General features: G+C 47.6%; 1 protein-coding gene and 1 pseudogene across 2 annotated transcripts; both read right to left on the bottom strand.

The window, feature by feature from the left end:
* Positions 1-2494: 2494 nt before the first annotated feature.
* On the bottom strand, positions 2495-2618 carry LOC123928579 (annotated as a pseudogene).
* Positions 2619-16065: 13447 nt separating this feature from the next.
* Positions 16066-22111, bottom strand: LOC123928209 (lymphotactin-like). Of its 2 annotated transcripts, XM_045983291.1 has the most exons (5): positions 22059-22111; positions 21056-21156; positions 19789-19980; positions 17243-17357; positions 16066-16389 (listed from the first exon to the last, which is right to left on the bottom strand). In XM_045983291.1, exons 3-5 carry the CDS (start codon positions 19847-19849, stop codon positions 16227-16229), a joined length of 339 nt encoding a protein of 112 aa, XP_045839247.1. In that variant the 5' UTR covers positions 19850-19980; positions 21056-21156; positions 22059-22111; the 3' UTR covers positions 16066-16226. The 2 variants fall into 2 exon arrangements, with proteins under 2 accessions (XP_045839247.1, XP_045839248.1); XM_045983292.1 differs by lacking the exons at positions 21056-21156; positions 22059-22111 and having other exon boundaries at positions 19789-19982.
* Positions 22112-23242: the final 1131 nt, after the last annotated feature.

Consider the following 23242-nt stretch of genomic DNA (forward strand, 5'->3'; position numbering starts at 1 on the left):
GGGCTGCTTCGAGAGTATTCTTGACGGTGTGTGTATGTGTGTTTCACCTCGTCCCAAGAAATATTTAGGTCCATTCAAAGCAGAAGAGAACATGAACATGCCTTAAGGGAAGATTCTAAGTAGTGGGAGTGCCAAGCCCCCTCAGACAGAAGCTAAGCCGAATGAGAAGCTGAAAAGTAAGACGTGCAGGTCTGGAGCCCCTGCTGACTCCAAAAAGGGAGTGAAGGTTCTCGGAGACCTGCCCTGTGCCAGCCACACGACGGCCATTTCGTCTCCTGCCCTTCAAATGCAGCTGGTCTGCAGTTACCCTTAGGGACACGCAAATTAAAATCACAAGACTCTGTGTCACGTCTACTAGAATGACCATGATAACAAAAAAAAAAAAAAAGGTAAGAACGAGTTTGGGTAAGGATATGGAGAAACCTGGATCTTCACACGTTGCTGAGTATTAACGTATAATAATACAGTCACTTTGGAAAAATAGTCTTTCCCTTTCTTGTATTTTGTGCGTGAGCTTACAATAACACCCAGAAACTCCATCGCTGGTATGTACCCAAGGGAAACGAAACCTATGTCCACAGAAAGGCTTGTACCTGAAGCGCCACATAAGCACCATTCATAGTCACCACTAAGTAAGTCCATCAGGTGGTGGACAGATCGATGAAATGTGGCATATTCACGCAATGGAGTACTGTTTAGCCCCCAAAGAAAGAGACCACTGCTGCACCCTACAGCCTCGGGTTTCACAAAAAGAGTGCCAAGTGAGAGGACAAAGACTCAAAAGATTACATATTGTATGACTCCTTTTATATGAAATGCCCAGGAAAGGGAAGTCCAGAAAGCCTGTTAGTGGTTGCCTGGGACCAGGAGAGAGAACAGGAATTAAGTGTAAATGGGAACAGCAATTAAACCAGATCCCACTGGACAAAGTTTTGTTTATTCTGTTTCTCTTAAATCAGAGTCAATGGTCTCAATGATTTTGAATTCTTTGAGTCTGCATACATCAAGCACTACACAAAAATAAGAAATGTAGCTGTGATACCTTGGGTTTTTCACATTTGCTCCAGTCTGTAAAGAAGTCAACCTTCTTATCTTAAAAGTTGAAATAAACGCATTTCAGAAAAATCAGAAATTCCGCACACTTACATAAATCCAACCTAACATCAAGATTAGAAGGGTAGGAACGTGTAAGACACGTAGACACGGAGCGCCTGGGTGGCTCAGTGGATTAAGCCGCTGCCTTCGGCTCAGGTCATGATCTCAGGGTCCTGGGATCGAGCCCCGCATCAGGCTCTCTGCTCCGTGGGGAGCCTGCTTTCTCCTCTCTCTCTGCCTGCCTCTCTGCCTACTTGTGATCTCTGTCAAATAAATAAATAAAATCTTTAAAAACAAACAAACAAAAAAAAAACACGTAGACAGGTAGAGACCCCCGCAGCTCACACGGCTTGTAAGTGGACCCGACTCACCGGCCCTGTGCAGCTGTGCTAACTAGGATGAATGGTCTCCCACCGTCACACGGGGACTTCTGTGCCACAAGCCGGTTATCAGAGCTTTGAACGCAGTGTTTCCCAGTGTCTTAAGAGACAATATTAATGCAAGAGTTACTGCAGTTTTGCTTGCGAGAAAAAGAAAAAAAACAAAAACCCGCCCAAGAGGGAAGGCGGAGGAGCGGGAGACCTGACTGTCACCGGATCCCGAGTCCCCGGACAGGTCCCAAACCATCCTGAGCACCGACCAGCCCCGCGGCGGCGACTCCAGCGACAGAAAAGCGACACTTTCCGGCAGGCGGAGGCACGGGGACGGGAGGCGGAGGCGGCATCGGGGCAGACAGACCGCGGGGGAGGGGCCCGGCGGCCACTTACCGGCAGGGGAGAGAGCAGCGGCCCAAACCCCACGGTTACAGTCCGCTCCGGAGGGACGTCGCTCCAGAGGCTGAGCGGGGCGGAGCCCTCGCGGGGACCGTGTGGCCTCGGGTCCCTCAGGGTCCCAGGAAGACCGGGCGTCCGAGGGCGGCGGCGCTCCCGGGGTCGGAGCGGGGCAGCCGGGGAGCTCTCGGCTCGGGGCGCGCATCAACCGCGGTCCGCGGCGCAGTCAAGCAGCGGCAGATCCGGGGACGCCCCTTCCTTCTCTGGGAGCAGCAGCGTGGCTGCGCGGCGGGAATCGCTGGGTTTGGAGACGCCACACGGGCCGCGCCCAGAGACGGAAACGCTCGGTCACAGCCCGGGGGAGCTCGGAGCGCGGCCGGAGACCAGGGAGACGGGAGGGACTGACGGCTTCTCTCCGAGGCGCACTGAGGAGGGCCCCGAGCTCTCGCTCCTCCAGCGGAGACTGCGCGGCCGCCATCTTCATTCCCGTCCTCCCAAGCGGTACGGAAAGCGCTCAGGGAACAAAAGCTCCGAGCGCGACCCCCAGCGGATTGCTTAGCCCCGCCCCTGGCAAGGGCAGTGCGGTTCCGCCTACCGCAAAGACATTTGAGAATCAGGGCAACGGCCCCTCCCGCAGAAGATCAGCAAGAATGTCCAGCTGAGACCAAGTTCACTGATCAATGAGTTTTCAATTAGCAATAATCGCGCCTCGGATAAACCTCATTGGCTACGATACTGTCACTGCGCAAAGCTCACTGATCAATGAGTTTCGGGAAAGCAACACATAGAATTCATGGCTTTTTCCCCATGATTCTTTAGTCTTTCAAAGTAAATTTTTTAAGTTTTCATTATTTCTTTTCTATTTTTAAAATGCTTCCTCTTTCTTATTTTAACCAACATGTTATCTTATCAATATCTTTTTAAAAATCTTTTTAATTCTCATTTTTAAAGTCATATCTCTCCTTTCATTGTATTTAACCATATATATACATTTATACACACACACACATTTTTCTTTCTTTGAAGTTTTGGGATATAGTTTCTTCCAACAAACCAAAATACATCCTAAATCTAGTAAATCCCTTTGTTCTAGTCTCCAGCCTGATCACACTCTCCTTTTTTTTTTTCAAAAATTTTTCTTTCTTTTTTCCACTAACTTCTCATCCTATCATTTCCTTTTAAAAATCTTTTAATTTTCATCTTTACAATCGTATTCCATCTGTTTATCATGTTTACCCCTATTTTTGTATACATTTAAATTTATCTTACTTTAAAAATTCAGAATGCAGTTTCTTCCAAAGACCAAAATCAAGTGTGTGGCTCTGTTCTATACAAGCTTACTCATATTTTTTCCCCCTTCTTCTCCCTACCCCCCCCCCCCCGGTTTTGGGTCCCTTCTGTTAGTATATATATTTTTAGTGTATATTTTTCTGGGAACATTTTACCCTTTTAGTTATAGTCATTCATCTATTCTTCTCTGGACAAAATGACAAGGTGGAAAAACTCACCTCAAAAAATAAATAAATAAATAAAATAAAAAACAAGAAGCAGTACCAACTGCTAGGGACCTGATCAATACAGACGTTAGTAAGATGTCAGGACTAGAGATCAAAGTAACAATTATAAAGATGCTACCTGGGCTTGAAAAAAAGCATACAAGATACTAGAGAATCCCTTTATGGAGAAATAAAAGAACTAAAATCTAACCAAGCTGAAATCAAAAAAAGCTATTAGTAAGATACAATCAAGAATGGAGGCTCTTACTGCTAGGATAAATGAGGCAGAAGAGAGAATTAGCGATATAGAAGACCAAATGATGGAGAATAAAGAAGCTGAGAAAAAGAGAGATAAACAACCACTGGATCACAAGGGGAGAACTCGAGAGATAAGTGATACCATAAGATGAAACAATATTAGAACAGTTGGTATTCCAGAAGAAGAAGAAAGAGAGGTGCAGGCAGAAGCTATACTGGAGTATATTATAGTGGAGAACTTCCATAATGTGGGGAAGGAAACAGGCATCGAAATTCAGGAGGAACAGAACCCCTCTCAAAATCAATAAAAATAGGTCAACACCTCATCATCTAAGAATAAAACGTACAAGTCTCAGAGATAAAGAGAAAATCCTGAAAGCAGGCCAGGACAAAAGATCTGTAACCTACAATGGTAGAAATATTAGATTGGCAGCAGACTTATCCACAGACACCTGGCAGGCCAGAAAGAACTGGCATGATATAGTCAGAGCACTAAATGAGAAAAACATGCACCCAAGAATACTATATCCAGCTAGGCCATCATTGAAAATAGAAGGAGAAATAAAAACCTTCCAGAACAACAACAACAACAAAAACCTAAAAGAATTTGCAAACACCAAACCAGTCCTTCAGGAAATATTGAAAGGGGTCCTCTAAGCAAAGAGAGAGCCTAAAAGTAACAGACCAGAAAGGAACAGATACAACATATAGTAACAGTCACCTTACAAGCAATACAATGGCACTAGATTCATATCTTTCAATAGTTACCCTGAATGTAAATGGGCTAAATGCCCCAATCAAAAGACACAGGGTATCAGAATGGATTAAAAATACAAAAACAAAAACAAAACAAGACCCATCAATATGCTGTCTACAAGAAACTCATTTTAGACCCAAAGACACCTCCAGATTTAAAGTGAGGGGGTGGAAAATCATTTTCCTTGCTAACAGACATTAAAAGAAAGCTGGGGTGGCAATCCTTATATCAGACAAATTCGGTGTTAAGCCAAAGGCTATAAGGAGAGATGAGGAAGGACATTATATCATACTTAAAGGGTCTGTGCAACAAGAAGATCTAAGAATTTTAAAAATCTATGATCCTAATATGGGAGCAGCCAACTCTATAAACCAATTCATAACAAAATCAAAGAAACACATCAATAATAATATTACAATAGTAGGGGACTTTAACACCCCCTTGCTGACATGAACATACCATCCAAGCAAAAGATCAACAAGGAAATAAAGGCTTTAAATAACACACTGGACCAGATGGACATCACAGATCTATTCAGAACATTCCATCCCAAAGCAACAGAATACACATTCTTCTCTAGTGCACATGGAACATTCTCCAGAATCGATCACATCCTGGGTCACAAGTCAGGTATCAGCCGGAACCAAAAGATTAGGATCATTTCCTACATATTTTCAGACTACAATGCTCTGAAACTACAACTCAATCACAAGAAGAAAGTTGGAAAGAACCCAAATACAAGGAGGCTGAAGAGCATCCAACTAAAGAATGAATGGATCAACCAGGAAATTAAAGAAGAACTAAAAAAAAAAGTCATGGAAACAAATGAAAATGAAAACACAATGGTTCAAAATCTTTGAACACAGAAACAAGAAACAAGAAAGGTCTCAAGTACACAACCTAGCTGTACACCTAGACGAGCTGGAGAAAGAACAGCAAAGAAAGCCTAAACTCGCAGGAGAAGAGAAATAATAAAGATCATAGCAGAAATCAATGAAATAGAAACCAAAAGAACATTAGAACAGGCCAACGAAACTAGGAGCTGGTTCTTTGAAAGAATAAGATTGATAAAACTTGGCAAGACTTACCAAAAGGAAAAGAGAAAGGACCCAAATTAATAAAATCATGAATGAAGGGGAGAGATCACAACCAACACCAAAGAAATACAATTATAAGAACATATTATGAGCAAATATACGCCAGCAAACTTGACAATCTGGAAGAAATAGATGCATTCCTAGAGACATACAAACTACCAAAACTGAGCCAGGAGGAAATAGAAAACCTGAGCAGACCCATGGTCAACATCAGTTGGCATCAGGGAAATACAAACCATAACCACAGTGAGATCCCACCTCACACCAGTCAGAATGACTGATGCCACGGAGATGACAGGTGTTGGTGAGGATGCAGAGAAACGGAACCCTCCTACATTGTTGGTGGGAATGTGAGCTGGTGCAGCCACTCTGGAAAACAGTATGTAGGTTCCTCAAAAAGTTGAAAATAGAGCTACCCTGTGACCCAGCAATCACACTACTGATACAATCACCCAGAGATACAAATGTAGTGATCCAAAGGGGCACATGCACCCCAATGTTCATAGCAGCAATGTCCACAATAGCCAAACTATGGAAAGAGCCTAGATGTCCATCGACAGATGAATGGATAAAGAAGATGTGGTATATATACACAATGGAATACTATGCAGCCATCAAAAAATGAAATCTTGCCATTTGCAATGACATGGATGGAACTAGAGGGGATTATGCTGAGCAAAATAAGTCAATCAGGAAAGACAAGTATCATATGATCTCACCAATATGAGGAATTTGAGAAACAAGACAGAGGATCATAGGGGAAAGGAGGGAAAAATGAAACAAGATGAAAGCAGAGAGGGAGACAAACCATAAGAGACTCTTAATCTCAGGAAACAAACTGACGGTTGCTGGAGGGGAGGGGGAGGTATAGGGCGGCTGGGTGATGGACACTGGGACACTGGGGAGGGTCTGTGCTATGGGGCATGCTGTGAAGTGTGTAAGCCTGATGATTCATAGACCCGTACCCCTGAAACAAATAATACATTATGTGTAAATAAATAAATAAAATTTTTAACCCCCCCTCATCAAACCTCAGAAAGCAAAGGATCTGGCTGGAAGGAGAGATTCAATTAATTAGAAAGGATTTGTGGATTCTCTTCACTGTCGAGGGCATCCAGCATTCTGCTTCATAGGGAAGGGACAGTCAATAAAAGGTGTGGGTGCTTTTTGTGGAACAACCTTTATTCTCATCTATGTAATAAATATCTAATGTAGAATACTCGAAGAGCACAGAAGACAGAATGGACCAGAGTCCGAAGCTCTGGCTGAGTTAGTACCTAGGCCTTGCAGCCCACGGTAAGGTTTCACTTCTCTTTTGCCTCATTTGAAACATTATATTCCCACCTTCCTACCCTGTCTCATCTGTCTTTTGCTCTGAAGCTTCAGTGAATTAATGCAAGTAAAAGTGTTCTAAAAAGGACATTTGTAAACAGAGGCATTTGACACTGTTTCTTACTTTCAAGACATCAAGATAATATGCCAGGGGTATACATCAAGGGTGTCCTGGGATCTTTTCGTTTTTATGCAGTTTTTCTCTGCTTGTTGATCTTGCTTTTGACAAGAGAGATGGAGAAACACGTCATTGCTTAGGAGGAAAATGATTTCCAAACCCTTAATCTTTCCTACGATGCTCTTCATTATTTGAACCACACTGGTGATTATGATTAATATCACATCGACTCCATGAAATAACCGTTCAAGGCGAATCTGATGAGAAGTAAGCTACCTCCTTCCACTTCTAGTGTCTGAACACCTTCCACCGTTCAAACAATTTGCTGCCTCTACATTTTGTCCAAGTGCACTCATGCAAATTCCTAAGGAATTCCAGCCTTAGATACAGTGAAAAAGAAGGAACTAATCGATGACTCCTTCCAATTTTTATTGAACTATAACACACATATCAAAAAATATACATATGTTAACGGCTAAGAGAACTTTCATGAACTAAACACAGTGAAACAACCACTATCAGATCAATTGCTATCAGACCAGCCACATTAAACCACTCATTCTAGAATCTAATGCTCATTCCCACTGTATTTTTTACTAAACATTACCAATCTATTACACGGAATATAAAATTTTAGTATTTTCACATTCAACCATGTAAATATAAGTGTCAATCAAAATACACACAGAGCACTTTCCGTGGCGAATGTGGAGGGATTGTTGGTCCCGACAACAGAAAGCCACGGAACCGTTAGATTCCTCTGCTGTTGTCAATCAAAACATTTAAGTAATTGTGATTCCTTGAAACCCAAGACACCTTTTTCCAAACACACCACAAAATTTTAATACTGTGATGAGATAGCAAGTGAGAAAATTCCAATTAAGGCAGAAAAATAATTGCGAAAGGGATGAAAGCAGTCACGACTCGACAGTGTGGCGTCTGCCTCTTCTGCTTACGATGAGAACAAAACACGACGGCCTGTCTTCTGCCCGGGGGGAAGTTAGTGACTTGGGTGTATAAATGCCCACTTTTTCTTTAACCCATTTTGACGTGGACATGCCTGGAGGCCTAACAGCATGGCTCTTCCGCGGAATCGTCCTGAAGAATGAAATGAATCTTCCTCCCAAACGGAGCGGCCACGCGTGGTGCCATGAGAGCAGAAGAGAGCACCATGTCACTTTCTCTGCTCACGACGGTGTGTCCCGGCTCTGCAGCCCAACTCACACGAGGCCTGTCTTCCATGACAGGAGAGACTGCTCTTTCCCCGGGAACCTGAGGCACCAGAATATTCCCCCTCAGCTGAACAGCCCCAGAAATGTGTCTCGACATCCACGCTTTGTTGAGACTTCAGTTTCTCCTGGTGCGGGTGCAGTGTGTGATGCTGTGGCGAGGTCAGTCCTGGGCAATGGATCGGAGTGAATTAGCTTCGTTAGCTGTGAGCTCCAGCCCCCCAGTACCACTGACATCCCCACGGCACTCCCGTTGTCCCCCAAACAATACCAACTCTTCCAAGTGACTGCAAGATAAAGTGTATGACAGGTGTCCTCCGTCATCGTAACTGTCCTGGCCGCCCGCCCTGCTCATTTAGCACATACCCGCCGAGGACCGACACGGCGCCGGACACTCCTCCGGAGACTGGAGTGCAGCCGTGAGGAGCGCAAAAATGGGCCTTGACTTCAGAACGTTTAGAGTCTCCTAGAAGAGGCAAGTTAATGAAGCAATCCAAAAAAAAAATCTCGATTTCTTACCCAACCACACCTTTGTTTTTTTATATTGCTGCTCCTCTTTGGTTTTTAAATCTTACTTCTCTTTCACGGCCCAGTTGAAATATCTGTCCCCACAGCACAGGCCTTCTGCAAGCAGCTCCCACAGCCAGAATAACCTGCTTCTGCTCAGCTCCAGGGACTGCCGACCATACCAGGGTCCCACGTCCTCTGAATGCCACCAGTGAGCTCATAACCCAAGGAAGACACCAATAACGGACCACAGCCCTCTGCCCACTAGCCAAGAAACAGCCTGCAGGTCTCATCAAATACAGAAAGCCAGGCAGCCACTACCAGTCAACCGGCGCTGAGTCAGTCCATTCCATTAACAAGGCGATGACCAGTCACCTCTGTCTTCTGTTGTCATTATATCCTCCCGTGCAAGTATTACCCACAGATGTGATCTGAACAGCTCAGGTGACAGGGACCTTATGTTCCTTTAACCATCCCGATTCAGCAACTGTAAGTTGAGCACAGACTACGGGAGAGCCCTGCTGTCGGTACCGCAGGAAGTGCAGGGATGAACGAGACACAGTCCCTGCTGCCTGCTTCCGATTTCTTTGAGGGATTACAAAGTTTACAAATATCTCCAATTTGGGGCAGAGTAAAATGAAGGGTGTACGAAAAGCCTGGAGGTTCAGAGAAGCCACAGCTGAGATCCAGCTGGAAGAACAGGAGCGGTTTCTCGAGGCGGTGGCGTCTGAGATGGACAGTCGCAACTGCGGAAGGAAAGTGGAGGCAGAATGTCGCACTCCAGGCATAGCGAAGGGGACACTCAGAGCCACTGAGAGAGGCAAGTTCCGAACCTTCAAGTACTTCCTGTTGGCCCGAAGTACTTAGCGTGACGTCGCATTCATAGTGGATATTCAGCGAGGGGTGGGAGCTGGGAACTTCCGGCAGTACCTGGTCAATGACAACATAAAGGAAACAAAGACTCAGCCCTTCACGTGCGCGTGAGCACACGCACACACGCACACTCACGCACGCACACACGTGCACACACACATACACATGCACACACGTGCGCATACACATGCGCACGTGCACTCCAGGTAACAGAACTTTCCAAAGCGGCACTGTGGTCCCCACCAGGTCACAGAGACGAGGACTGTGCCCCCCTAGGAGACTAGGTCCTCCCTCTGGTCATGGCCATGCTCTAGTGGGTTGTAGCTTTGTGTCTTCAACATTATGGATCTACGTAGACGTTTGACCTCCGAGGTCGTGAGGAGTTTCTGTCCGGTAGGTGTCCCTGCGCTGCTGGAAATGGTGTGTGGAGAGGAGATCGGTTCCAGGTTAAGTTGAGGACACAGCGAGGAAAGTGGCGTTTGTCAGCTTCTCCTCCACAGCACCCTCTCGGAGACGGGGAGAAGCCGTAGCCATGATTCTCCAAGAGGACGGGGGACGATAGGATCGTTTCCTGCATGCACTTGACCGTAGTCTCCTGAAAAACAATGAAGATTCTCCTGGTACAAGTTCCATAGAACACTGTATGATTAGATGCAGTTACTAAGAAAATATGGAAAATTAAACCCAGTTTTGCCTAAATGATGGCGACGGAGGCCTCGACCAGTAGGCGTCGGCTTCCGGGACACCGTGTAGATCCCCACGTGTCTGTTGCTTCTCCGTCTTCCTTCCATTTTAGCCTAACGTTCTCCGCTCTACCCACGAGGGCAACACAAGCTAACAGGGAGCCTTCAGTTGTGCCAAGCCCTGGTTTAACCGCAGCAACCCTACACTACGCTTCAGCCCTGTTGTTATCCCAGGGCTACAAGTGAGACGACCCGAGGCACAAAGAAATTGGAAACTTTCCCGTGCCCGCCCGTGCGGTAAGCGGTAAAGCTCGTGTGCAAACCCAGGCCGAACTAAGGCTCCTGCCCACGCGTGCATCTGCCCCGAGAGTGAGAAGCCGGGGAGGAGGGGGTCCCTTGAGGCCCCTCGCTCCTGTCTCTCCGCCGCTGCTTCCGACGGGCTCTGCCTGCGCGGCCTCCTCCGGCCGGTCTCAGGGCGATGGAGACCAGTCGTCCCTCGCATAGGGTTTGGCGGCTCTGGTTAAACCGTGTGTCAATCCGGCGGTGTGTCTTGTGTTTCCGTCGTCTAGACTGTGACACCTCCCCCCAGACATCTCGTCCCGCGTTCCGCCTTGATGAGAAAAACCGCAGGTTTGGGAAGGAAGCAGACGCACAGCCTCTGCGACTACTCCGGCGGCGGGCGGGTCGCTCTGGCCTGGAACGTCTCTGGAAGGCCGGGGAGGGGGAGGGCGGCTGCTTCTGGGCTCGGATTCCTGCTCCCGCCTCTGTCCCCGCACCTCGGCCGCCTGCCGCAGGTTTAGCTCGTGCCCCCCGAGCGAGAAAACAGAAACGTCCCCTCAGCCTGCACCCCTCTGTCCTCGGCCAGCGCTCAGTCACTCCCAGTTCCCGCTCAGAACCTTCTCCCGTCCCTCCTTTCTCTGCTCCTCTCGGCCTCCCACGCGCGTGACAAATCCCTCCTAAAATACCCGGTGACTCACCCGGATACCGTGTTCCGCTCACGCAGGCCTTGGCCTCCCCGCGGGGCGCAGAGTCTCGCAGATACTCAGCGTCATTTTACTTCGTCCTTGTGGAGAGACCGTCGGAAAGGAGTGAGGATGCGGCTTGGGCTTCTGTCGGATGACCTGAGCGTTAACAGTCTTCTCACTCTTCCGAGTCTCATCCGTGTCCTCGTCCCTTCTCCTCCGTTGTTTCTCCCTCTTCCTTCGGGATCTGTCGGTAACCACAGCAGACATTAGACCAAAATCTCAACAATCGGACTGAACCAGTGTCCACGCGGGGAGCCTCGGAGCAGCCTCGCCTCCTCCAGCCCCGCTGCCGAGCCGGCCCGCCCCGGCCCCTTGCTCCCACCCCCACGCCTGCGACCGCATCCAAGACCACTGCCGCCTCCGGCCTGGCTCGAGGCCTCACAACCGCCCCCCCCACCGCCTCGTTGCGCTCCCGCAGCTGAATTCCCGGCCAGACCGGCTCCGCACTCCGTCTTATGTCCCACCCTTCCGGGGCACGGGGGCTTCTCAGCCCAGCCCCAGCTGCACGGCCTCCGTGACCCGCGGTCTCCATCCCCGACAGCCCAAAACGAGAAGCGTCCCTCGGTCATGTGCCTCCCCTGCAGGGGCCCGGCCTCCAACTTCTCCTCCTGGAAAGCTTCTGGGGTTCGAAGGCGCAGCTCGTGTCCGTCCCGCAGAGCCTTTCCCAGCGCCCCCGGGCCCTGGAAGCGCTCCCTTCGGCGCCTACAGCTTTTCATGGTAACTTGGGGGGAGACGTGTGACACCGTCCACATTCCACGAACACTTACTGCAAGACCGTGACGTCCTGCGGCTGTGCCAGGCCCAGACACGGAGAAATCAAATTCACGGGCCGTACCCCAACTACCAAGGAAGACAAGAAACGAAGAAACGTAATCGGCATTTCAGAGAGAAATGAGCAACCACCAAACTACGCCGGGGGGCCGAGGGGGCGCTGGAGAGAGTGGTCGCCCAGGCCGGCGACATCACAAGGGTCTCTGGGGGGGACGCCTGGGCTGCGCTGTCGGGAATATCCACGTTTGGGGCCTGCGTGTCCTGCCCCCAGGTCATGGGCTGTAACAGCGGACGAGACCCTGCGTCCCTTGTGCTCTCCGAGTGTTCAACAACATGCAGGACAGCGAGTCAAGCAGGAAAGGCTCGGTCTGCGGCCCCTAGAGCCCGCGAATACCCATTTTCTGCTTCTCAACCGCCACTTCCTTCCTCTTGGTTGTCGACCCATCTTGGTCCCACAGATCCAGTCTGAGCCAATAAACAAGGCAAGTGATAAGGTGATTCGCAGGCACAGTGTTCCCCGCCCGGCCCTGGGTCCCCGCAGCAGAGGAGTCTGGAACAAAGCCGGCTGGCCTGGGGCATTTGGTGCGACCTGAGCCGCCACCAGAGTCTGGCAATCAAGCCTCGCCGATCCGCGCGCTGGTTAAGCGTAAAAGGCCCGAGAGCGAAAGGGAGAACGTGTCACACCCACGCCAGGCCAAGGTCAAACGTCGCCAGGACCAGAGCCCCTCCCAGCTGGCTTCCCAGCCCCCACCCCATGGTCCGCACTTAGCTTCGCACCTGGCAACCGGCGTCCTTTCCCACTGCACACTCTTTCTCTCGCTGAAGAGGTCCTGGGGAAAGTCTCAACTCTCCACCCGCTTTTCCTCACCCCAGTTGTCCCCTAACCTTCGCTTTGTCCCTCGGTGGGTCCTTAACCCCTCCCTGGCCTGCAGGCACTTCACGGCCGCTAGTTGTCTTGCCTGGAAGGCACCGACGCCTTGTGGGTAACGGGCTCATCCCTCGGGCCGGCCAAGCCCCCGGCGGGCACGAGTTAGGCACGAGCGTCCGCGGATCGGGTTGGTGCGAGAATCCTGCAGAAGGAGGGAGAGGACACGTTGCACCGCAAGGGAAGCCGGTGAGAGGAGGGATTCCGTTCTGCCCCGCTACACCTCGGCCTCTGGCTCGGAGCAGACCCTCGGTAAACATATGGATGAAGGCAGCGGCCTGGGAGGAGGAGGATGGAAAAGAGAAAGATCGGGCAGGGGACGGTGGGTTTCCTCAGTGGTCCTTTGTGTCCTGAGACTTTTGACCACCTTCATCGGTTATTCTGACAAATTAAAAACGTTTTAAAAGTAATTGCATAGGACAGAATGAAACGGGAAGTGCTAGTTCTGGTCTTCAAACACTTCTAATTTACCTTAAAAGTTCTGAGACTGAGGTTGTGGCCATGCTCGGAGATCTCTGTCACCCCCACGCTACGGAGACCCTGCAGCCCACGGTCCTCGCGAGGCTGGGACGGCTCGGGAAGTCGCAGTCTGAGGTCCGCCCGGGCCTCTCGGGAACCCCGCGCTCACAACATTCAGTCTCGGCGAGGCTCCTTCTTCTCAGCAATTCAATTTCAGCGACGGCGTTAGACTCACTGTGTTCTTACCTCAGGTACCCAGAGGAGCACAAAATATTATAATCACAGCGAGGAATTTCCCAGTGCACAGACAAACAGGTAACATCTTTCCTCAAACCAACCAACGGTGAATCTTCCAGGCATTTTTAATGAGTAATAGAATTACAGGGAAAACCAAAAATCCTTTCAGAGTTCATTCCCAAGATAATCCCTCCCTTTTCGCCATCTCTGTTTCCTGAACATGTTTTTATCACTTCCTGTTCTAAGCCCTGTGCTGCATAGTTCCATCCACGAGACTGTGAGTTCCACGGGGCAGAAACGGTGTTTTACTTATCTTGATATATCCAGAGCTTAACACAGTGCCTGCCCTGGAGAAAGTACGCCAAAATGTTTGCTGAACTGAACATCATTAAAAAAAAAAAAAGCTTATTTTGAGGGTTCCTGGGTGGCTCCGTCACTAAGCCTCTGCCTTCGGCTCAGGTCATGATCCCAGGGTGCTGGGATCGAGCCCCAAATCAGACTCTTTGCTCAGCGGGGAGCCATCTTCTTCCCCCTTCTCTCCATCTCTCTCTCTCTCTGTGTCATATAAATAAAATCTCTTTTTAAGATTTTATTTATTTGACAGAGAGAGCGAGAGAGGGAACACAAGCAGGGGACAGGGAGAGGGAGAAGCAGACTCCCCGCTGATCAGAGAGTCCAATGCGGGGCTCGAGACTTAATGATGGAGCCACCCAGGAGCCCCTAAAAATCTTTTTTTTTTTTTAGTTTATTTTGAGTTAAATATAATTTTAGAACTACAAAAGAACAAACATAGAGTGAAGGAAATAAGGGAACATGTGTTCTTCCTCCATTCATCCAACAGATATTAACGATGCCCTACAGTTCTACCCTAGGCCAGAATAATACATACGAGCAGTTTCCAGTTTAATCGTGGGGAAGGGGAGGGGAGGACACAGGCCAATGAGCAATTTCAGTACAAACTGATATATTTTAGAGTAAATGTTGGTACAAGATGTCATCAGAGCGCAAAGAGTGGTGGCCGTCCCTAAAGAAAGAGAATAATATTCTGAGATCTCTTCTTCTTACATTATTTCTTCAGATCGAATTAAAATCCAAAAAACCACCAGAAGACAGCTAGCAAACTCAAGCCCTACACAAACAAATTCAAAAAATTCAGTCCATTAGTTAAAAGTTACATACACCACTTGGCTGAAATCCCTTGACATCATACAACAGCCCTAGATAATATGGTAAGTTAACGAGACGCGCATACCCGTGGTCTTCCATTGGTCCCATCATTATTATCTCATGGAAACCTCTAGGGTCTGGGAAACATTTGGGAAATCAGTTACACACCTCAGTCCAGAATCCCTTCCCTTCCTCTCCTATGACTATGCCACGTGTCATCCCTCATAAAGCAAGTATTTTCTTCTTAGTGCTTTTCCTTCAAGACCAGCTTTGAAAATTATCGTGGGCGAACAGAAGCGGGAGAGGACGGATGGGCCCACCTTTGCTAGGAAGCAGCTTTCCAATGCGTCCGCTCACGGTGACCAGCAGTGAGCAGGCCCAGCCCGCTGCCCTCGGTTCATCTCTGAAAGCATTTGATACTGGCAACCGGAGAGTAGTAAGTACTCGCTCTTCCCCCGAGATGATCGAGGCACAGTTAGTCCTCCCTAGTTGGGGTCAGAACCGGATGTGTGCACCGCGGCCTACTTGGACAGTACAGGCATAAACCTGAATCAAATTGGCAATTTAATGAAAATACGGTGGAGTGTACATCTGGGCTACTGAATGCCTAGATGAACACTTGACTAAAACTTTAATGCAAGCTGTGATCACATTCAAGAGAGTTCCGGGTGGACGGGGTTTGAGGTGAGAGGACCGACCGACAAGCACACTAGATAAAGCAGTGACGACTACAGACGTCACCGCAGCGAGGTCATTGCCCGCTTCAAAGAACACCGCCTGTTATTTGAATAAACTATCTTTTCACCGAAAGTCTAGCGTTTACTCCCTTGACAAGTCAGAGAACTGTGTCCTTTCTTAGGAAACGAAAAGAAACACAGAGAGGGAAGAGAATTTGCTAGAGATCAAACATGAGTGAAGCCACTTTTCAGTGGGGACCCCAGAATGGAGACGCAGTGACAGTTGGCTTCTTTCTCCCCTATTGCATAAACAGAACTCTACGAAGACAGCTTGAAGTCGATCTTAAACTGCTGCCATTGTCTCCATGGTCACTGGTCACATTGTCTCCATGGTCACTTGCAAGCTGGATCTTAAGAATGATGCCTGTATAGGTTTCATCTCTGGGAAACACCGGCCAAAATCTCTCCCGTCATGAATACCATCGGAGGGAGGGACACTTAGGAGAGAGACAGAACATAAATGATATATTACCTTTCCCAATATGTAGCGAATAGACGTGGGATTATTCTTAATAATAAATATTTATTAATGAAACATCTGAGTGGAGAAAGACATGAAAAATAACACGAGAAAATAAGGAGGCTCACGCAGCATTTTTATAAAAAGTGAAGAGAATCTAATCAGTCCAGCAGGTTTGTAAAGGGAAATGAGCTGGCTGGCGAGCGAGGAAGTGAGGGGCCCGAAGGCCACTACGAGGTCAGGGTTACAGCTGTGTTGGTGGAATATTGGGCTCCTGTAGGCTTGGTCTGTTTCGTGTTTCTCCTGGTAAACTTGTCCACGCCCTCTACTGCCTTTTTCACCCAGTCAGCTTGTGGGTCAGCACAGACTTTAAGGCCACGTCTGGTAATAAAGCTGCAATGCAAGGAAAAGACAGAGTTAGTCACATCCCCATGCCTTGGAACTGGGGGTTAAGATCAGACCAGATACAAGAGATTTCGTGCAGAAATTCTTCTCCAAACCTTAACACCAGAAACGAAAACCTTTCTATTTGAACACAAAAGAGAAATCCGTCCAGGAAATACCCAGCTCCTTTGTTCATCCTAATTCTCAGACACCTTAGTCCATCCCAGCTACCAACGGCTGTAACTACACCGGACCTCGGAGGTCGTGCGGTTCAGTTATTACATTTCTCTTCCTTTTCCCAACTGAACACATTCATCTTGTTTTCTGGACAAAGGTGATTTCTTTCTTTAATGTCTTGGGGTAAAATTGCAGTTACGTGTTGGGAAGAGCTGCTACTCTGAAAATGAGGTCGTGGAAAGAGAATGGCACTAGGGAGGCTAGTTTCTCGCACGTCTTCTTGAGGTATGGTAAGTGATCAAACACTTACTCTAGCACACCCTCAGGAAAGGGGGCAGGGGAAGGGGAAGGAGGGTGGAGAAGCATCCCACACCGGCGTGGCTCTACGGTCAAGTCCTGAGCCGAACCAGCCATCTCCAACCCTATCCCTCCGAACTGAGCACCATAGTCGTCCGTCCCAGTCAGATTCTTCCGCTAAACCAAATCAGAAAGGAGGATAACACTCCTTATTCGATCGCCAAATTTTCCCGGCGATCGTTACTTGGTGCTACAGGAAGCCATGGTTCACTGGAAGAGCAAAGGGGCGGCCGGGTTCCTTGCGGTCCCCCGCGCCGGCTTCCTGAGGAGGGCAGTGTTTCTCCACACCCGGTCCCATCCAGCCCGGGCTCTGGGGACACAAACTCACATTACTGCTCTCATGGGGCCCTCCTTGATAGTGTAGGTCTTGATGTTTTTAACGGGCAGTCTCTTGGTCGTGAGACTCACACAGAAGCTCTTTTCCAGGACTTCACTCCCCACACCTGGTGAAGAAAACCGAGCAGACAAACCATAAATGATCTTGTCAAACAGCACGAACGCTGCGGGTCTAAGAACAAAATAACGGAGCGTGATGTGGTGGAGAGTGATTTGGGGAAGGCAACGGTAAACGTGGGGAGAAGCACGTTATTGTAAATGTGAAGGTGTGAGTTCCCTGAAGGACGTAGTTCTCAAACTCTCCATCCTCAACAGAAACCCACCCCCCGGCCCGAGGATTTCTAGACTTCCGTTCAGGAGCAATCTTGCCTTGGAGAAGGGCAAATACCTTGGGAGAGCTCACAATATTAGAGGTTTGGTGGAATGTAATCCAGGTTTCTAAGCGCTGGTTTTCTCCTAAGAAAAACCGTATTTGTCTCTCAGGGAAATGATGCTAAAAGCATGTAAGGAATAGTTGATGAGGACCAAGTTTCATCTCCGCTGTTGCTGATATCAGGCTTTTAAAAATTTTTTTAAAAGATTTTATTTATTTATTTGTCAGAGAGAGTGAGCACAGGCAGACAGAGTGGCCGGCAGAGGCCAAGGGAGAGGGAGAAGCAGGCTCCCTGCCGAGCAAGGAGCCCGAAGTGGGACTCGATCCCAGGACGGTGGGATCACGACCTGAGCCAGAGGCAGCTGCTTAACCAGCTGAGCCACCCAGGCATCCCGATACCAGACTTTTTTCAAACATGAAACTACATAGAAGGTGTTTGTCAGCTGGCTGTGCCCCTCACCATCTCTGCTTTCCGGCATTCCCAGTGACCCGTCCATGTGTCCTTTGCCCCGGTCTTTGCCAATTTATGTTTAACGCTGAGCTGTCTCCGAGCCCGGCGAAAGACAGGGATCTTTCTTGTATTCCTCTCATTACTTAGGAAAGGATATCTTTCTCTGAGAAGTACCCAACGTGGACTCCAGGACCCAGAGAATCCCACTGGCCTCCAAAGCCCCAAGCCGCCTTATTCCCAGCAGCGTTCTCGGGGAGGACATCGCCTTCACGCCCGTTGCAAAGCGGAGTCGGAGCAGACATTGCTTTGCAGGCGTGCTAGAGGCTAAGCCCCAGGGGCACGTACAGAGGTCACTCAGGGAGGAAGCCTGGGAGGTGACCCAGGAGTCTGCATCCTCCTCTGTCTCCCACAGGGGGTCGCTGTCCCCACCCATGCCTGCGGTTCCACCAAACAGCAGACTTCTCGTCTCGGCAAAATGGCGGCCACATTGACTGGCCTTAAAGTTGGTTCATCAGTACTTATTTTGCCCACGATGTCAGGGAATTCCAGACCTGCCACCTCTATTCACGGACACCCTTAGGGATCCGGGATCAGATTCGGACATCCTATTCTAAGAAGTAAGGCTATAAACTAGGAGGCTGAAAGGAGAGTTAACTGAAACTCTGTTCTACTTGAGAGATAGTCTCTCTCATCGCCAGAGCCACAAGGAGAACTATACTTCAGTCAGTTGAAGGGAAAAATGACCCTTTAAGACAGTATGTGTAGGACAGTCAAGTGAGGCTCAGTAGAGCTGTCTCAGGTGGGTGTCCTGCAGGCTTACCTGAATGCGTATGAGCCACTGGTCTATTTGTTAGCACCTAACATATGGTCTCTTATAAATTAAAGCAGTTTGTCATTAACGGGAACAATGTTCATAGCAGTAATAACAGACTCTCCCATATACTCGAAGGTAATATTGCTCTCCTGGGTATGAAGGCATGAGCTCCCAATCATTCTTTTCAATAGAATTATTGATTCTCTTCAGAATATACAACCTCCAACTCATCCCCCCATTGTGACTAAACTTCCCAAAACTTTGAGAATTTATCAAGATTGATATTAAATAGGCAAAAACTACAAGGGCACAAATAATCATCACCGCCATTCCACAGCTGACATTAATCTAGAAATTATCACTGGGATGCCTGGGTGGCTCAGTCATTGAGCGTCTGCCTTCATCTCGGGTCAGGATCTCAGGTTTCTGGGATTGAGCCCTGCATCGGGCTCCCTGCTCAGAGGGAAGCCTGGTTCCCCCTCTCCCACCCCCCTGCTTGTGTTCCCTCTCTCGCTGTCTCTCTCTGTCAGATGAATAAATAAAATCTTAAAAAAACCAACAAATTAACTATTCTTAAATTGCTGGTTTGTTTTTTTTTTTTTTCATTTTAATCCCAGGTGAGAGTATCTGTCATTATGTTCAACTTCTAAGTAAGTAGAAGTCCAGAGAGGTTGAGAAATTTATCCCAAATCATGTAATTATGAAAAGTAGGAGCCAGATGGTAAGCAAGTTCTGTCTGTCTTCACGATCTATAAAGTCCCCTGAACTCAGTTTTCATTCCCATTTTGCTCACAGGCAGTCAGAGGCTCACCCCCGGCAAAAGCCGTTCACTCCGGTTAAAACCTGAGTCGAAGCCGAGACGTGTGCCCGCCTGCCCGCAGACAGAACCTTCCCGCTTACCTTCCACGATGAAGTCAGAGAGGAGGCAGATCCCAAGCAGGGCCAGGAGGAGAGGTCTCATGGCTGAGGTGGTGCGGAGCTGTGTGAGAAGGTGCGGAACGGCGCTCGCAGAAGCCTCTTTATTGGCCCGGTGGTCAGTGCACTTCCTGCGGTGAGAGGGGCCTTTCGGGGGGGTGTGGAGCAGTGGAAAGTCTGTGCAGTAGAGAGGAGTTTTTCTTTAACATAAGTTCCTTTGCCTCCACTCACACTTAACTCACGCCTTGTGGCCTTTGCCCCCACTGCTGTGGTTAAGGTGTCAATGAAACCCAATGTGAGCATAAAGGAACGTGGTTGTCCCATCGCCCACCAGCCGAAATTCAAACCTTCCACTGCAGGCAGGCCCCAAGGCCACATCACACCGTGGCCCACCACGGGGACAGTGTAAGGAAACGGGGTGCGGTGGTCACTGTGGTCCTGCTCCCCCGCGTGTCCCATGTCACATCCGCTGTGACGTGAGGATGCCACCGTGGCTCACGACCCCTCATGCCATCCAGATCAACCGGGGGCTTTGGGGGGGGGCACAGGGACACTGCTGCCACTGTGAGCTTCTCAGCAATCCTTTTAAATCTCACTGAAGTGACTCCCATTTTCTTAAGCCCCCAATACCCACACTGAAGAAACAGTTAAATAAGTGTTTGGAGCACGTCTAATGCACATGTTTGCTTTACTGCAACTTAGTATATACCTTTAAAACCTTTGAGGGGCATCTGGGTGGCTCAGTCGGTTAGGGCTCAGGTCATGATCCCAGGGTTCTGAGATCAAGCCCCACGTCAGGCTCCCTGATCAGCGGGGAGTCTGCTTGTCCCTCGACCTCTGACCCTCTCCTCTTCTGTGCACGTGCTCTCTCTCTCTCACATGAATAAATATGAAATCTTTTTAAAAAATAAAATAAAGATAAAAACCTTTGAAAAGTTGTCCTTACATGAGCTTTATTTTGAAAAAAAAAAGAGAGAAAATTACCTATAATCACATCATTCTGACAGTTTTCATTTTTTTAATTTTTTTAAAAAGATTTTATTTATTTATTTGACAGAGAGAGACACAGGGAGAGAGTGAACACAAGCAGGGGGAGTGGGAGAGGGAGAAGCAGGTTTCCCGCTGAGCAGGGGGCCCGATGCGGGGCTTGATCCTAGACCCCGGGACCATGACCTGAGCTGAAGGTAGATGCTTAACGATGGAGCCCACCAGGCGCCCCTATGACCCTCTTATTTTTTGCTACATGTCTCACCCAAATGTAGTCTTGCGGTATCGTAGCGGGGTCTGACCGTATCAGCTGCATCTTCCCGGCACTCAGTTCGTTGTTTTATCCGATTTTGTTTTCACAGGTCTCTATAATACGTATTTATTAAATATGTGTTTGTATACATATTTGTATACGCTGGGTACATGAGACTCATATGCTTATTCAACATATGTGTCGCCGAGAGGTTTTGCCATGGCTGTTAGGGAAACAAAAATGAATTCCTATACTTCCATGAAAATGATAGGCTAACCTCTAAGAGATTTTTCATTAATGGCATTTAATTTTCCAGCCAGACTTCACTCTGGACCTCAGCGTGGCTTTGTAGTTCTCTCTACCAGGCTACATCGTCGGTCCTTAACATCTGAACACAACCTTTCACTCAGAATACTTTTCCTCCTCTTGTTCCCTGACATGGAGAAATACACTATTTTCTGTATATGTGTATATATGCACCCAAAGTCTTTACAAGGCTTACAAATGCTTCCATGACCTGTGCCTTCCTCTCACTCATTCTCTCACAGTGTCTCCTGCTGCTCCTTCTCCCTTATCTCTCCACTGCAGTCACACGACCTCTTTGCTCGTTCTCAGACACGTCAGCCAGGCTCCTACCTTGGAGCCTTTTCACTTGCTGTTTATTCTGCCTGATATTCTCATCCCACAGACAGAAGCATAACTCACTCGCATTGCTTTCTCATTATAGCGTTTCCTGACAACCCAGCTGAAAACTGCACTCACATGCTAATTCTGGGATCATTTGATCTCTCCTTGCTGCTCTATGTCCATGCACGGTACTTGGCACCATGTAGTATAACCATATAATTTACTTGCTGATTTTTAATATTTTCTATCTCCTTCCAGAAATTTTTTGTCTTTTTCATTCATCAGAGTCTAGGGCAATGCCTGATGCAGAGAAGGTGCTGGATTAATACATTCAGAATAAATGTAAATGCATGAGGATGCCAGCGCAAGCAAACATAAACATTTATACCTGCACAGTCCAGGACTCCGGAACATCAGTTCCACTTGTATATGTGTGACCACACAGTGGGAGGGAGAATCCATTTTCGAAGGAAAGCATTCATCTTTGAGGGAAGAAGATATAAGCATAAAGGGTACAAATAAGGAAATACGATATATCTTTTCTTTTTACGTTTTAGTCTAAATATTTTGATTTATCTGAAAAAATAAATCTGTATTTCATCATACGTAAGAGATAATCCACAGAGTCTTCTTCAGAATGCCTGTTTGTGTAATAGCCCATTTTTGAGTAGTTTGTCATCTTAGTATCAGTATGTAAAAATTCTTTACGTATTCACCATACTAATTCTTTGTCAATTGCAGGTGTTGCAAATATTTTCTCCTAGTTTGGATCTTGTCTTTCCACTCTCTTTATCATGTCTTTGATAACAAACAAACAAACCAAAAAAATACTAATTATAATGTAATCAGATTTATCCATGTTTTATTATATGCCTGTTGTTTTTTGCACCTTCATAAATTTTTCTCTTCCCCGAAGTCAGAAAGACTGACTTCTTCTACAAAAGTTTTAAAGTCTTGTATTTGGCACATAAATCTTTCACCTTTCTGGAGGTTATTTCTGTATGTGATGTGAGACAGAGATACAAATGCATTTTTTTTTTCTTTGGATAACTGGATTTTCTAGCTCTGGTTATGGAATAATTTCTCCTTTTCCAACACTACTGCCGTATGTCAAAGGTCCCAGTATGTGTGCATCTGTTCTAAAGTCTCCGGTCTGTTCCATGAGGAACTTGGATATCCTCGACTCACACCATTCTATGTTGATTACTGTAGTCTTACAATTCAACCTTAATGTCTAGTAGGGCAAGCCCTCTTATCTTTTTCTTCAGAAGTACCTTGGCTTAAGCTCACTAGTGATCCTGAAAATGTAAACCAGGACCACGGCATGACCCCATTTTATTCCTATTCAAATGACCAGAATTAAGAAATTCGATAATACTTCTGTGACGGCAAAGATATAGAGCAACATTTATTACTCGTGGCCTTAGAAACTGGCACAACACTTAGAAAAGCAGTTCATGTCAAACGAAACACCTGCATACGGTGTGGTTCCAGAAACTCTACTCCTAGTACATAGATAGATCTAGGTACAGGTGTAAGCATGTAATTAGTAATATCAAAAGGAAGGAGCAC

This window comes from Meles meles, chromosome 17 (genome assembly GCF_922984935.1).
Source record: "Meles meles chromosome 17, mMelMel3.1 paternal haplotype, whole genome shotgun sequence".
In the NCBI taxonomy this organism is placed as follows: Eukaryota; Metazoa; Chordata; class Mammalia; order Carnivora; family Mustelidae; genus Meles; species Meles meles.

What these genes read in the sequence shown, in the direction of transcription:
- LOC123928209 (XM_045983291.1), bottom strand. Translation starts at nt 19,849, where the DNA reads ATGAGACCTCTCCTCCTGGCCCTGCTTGGGATCTGCCTCCTCTCTGAC. An exon ending in CTCTGACTTCATCGTGGAAG is followed by an intron (nt 17,358 to 19,788) that starts GTAAGCGGGAAG and finishes TTTCTTCACCAG; the next exon opens with GTGTGGGGAGTGAAGTCCTG. An exon ending in GGCCCCATGAGAGCAGTAAT is followed by an intron (nt 16,390 to 17,242) that starts GTGAGTTTGTGT and finishes CTTGCATTGCAG; the next exon opens with CTTTATTACCAGACGTGGCC.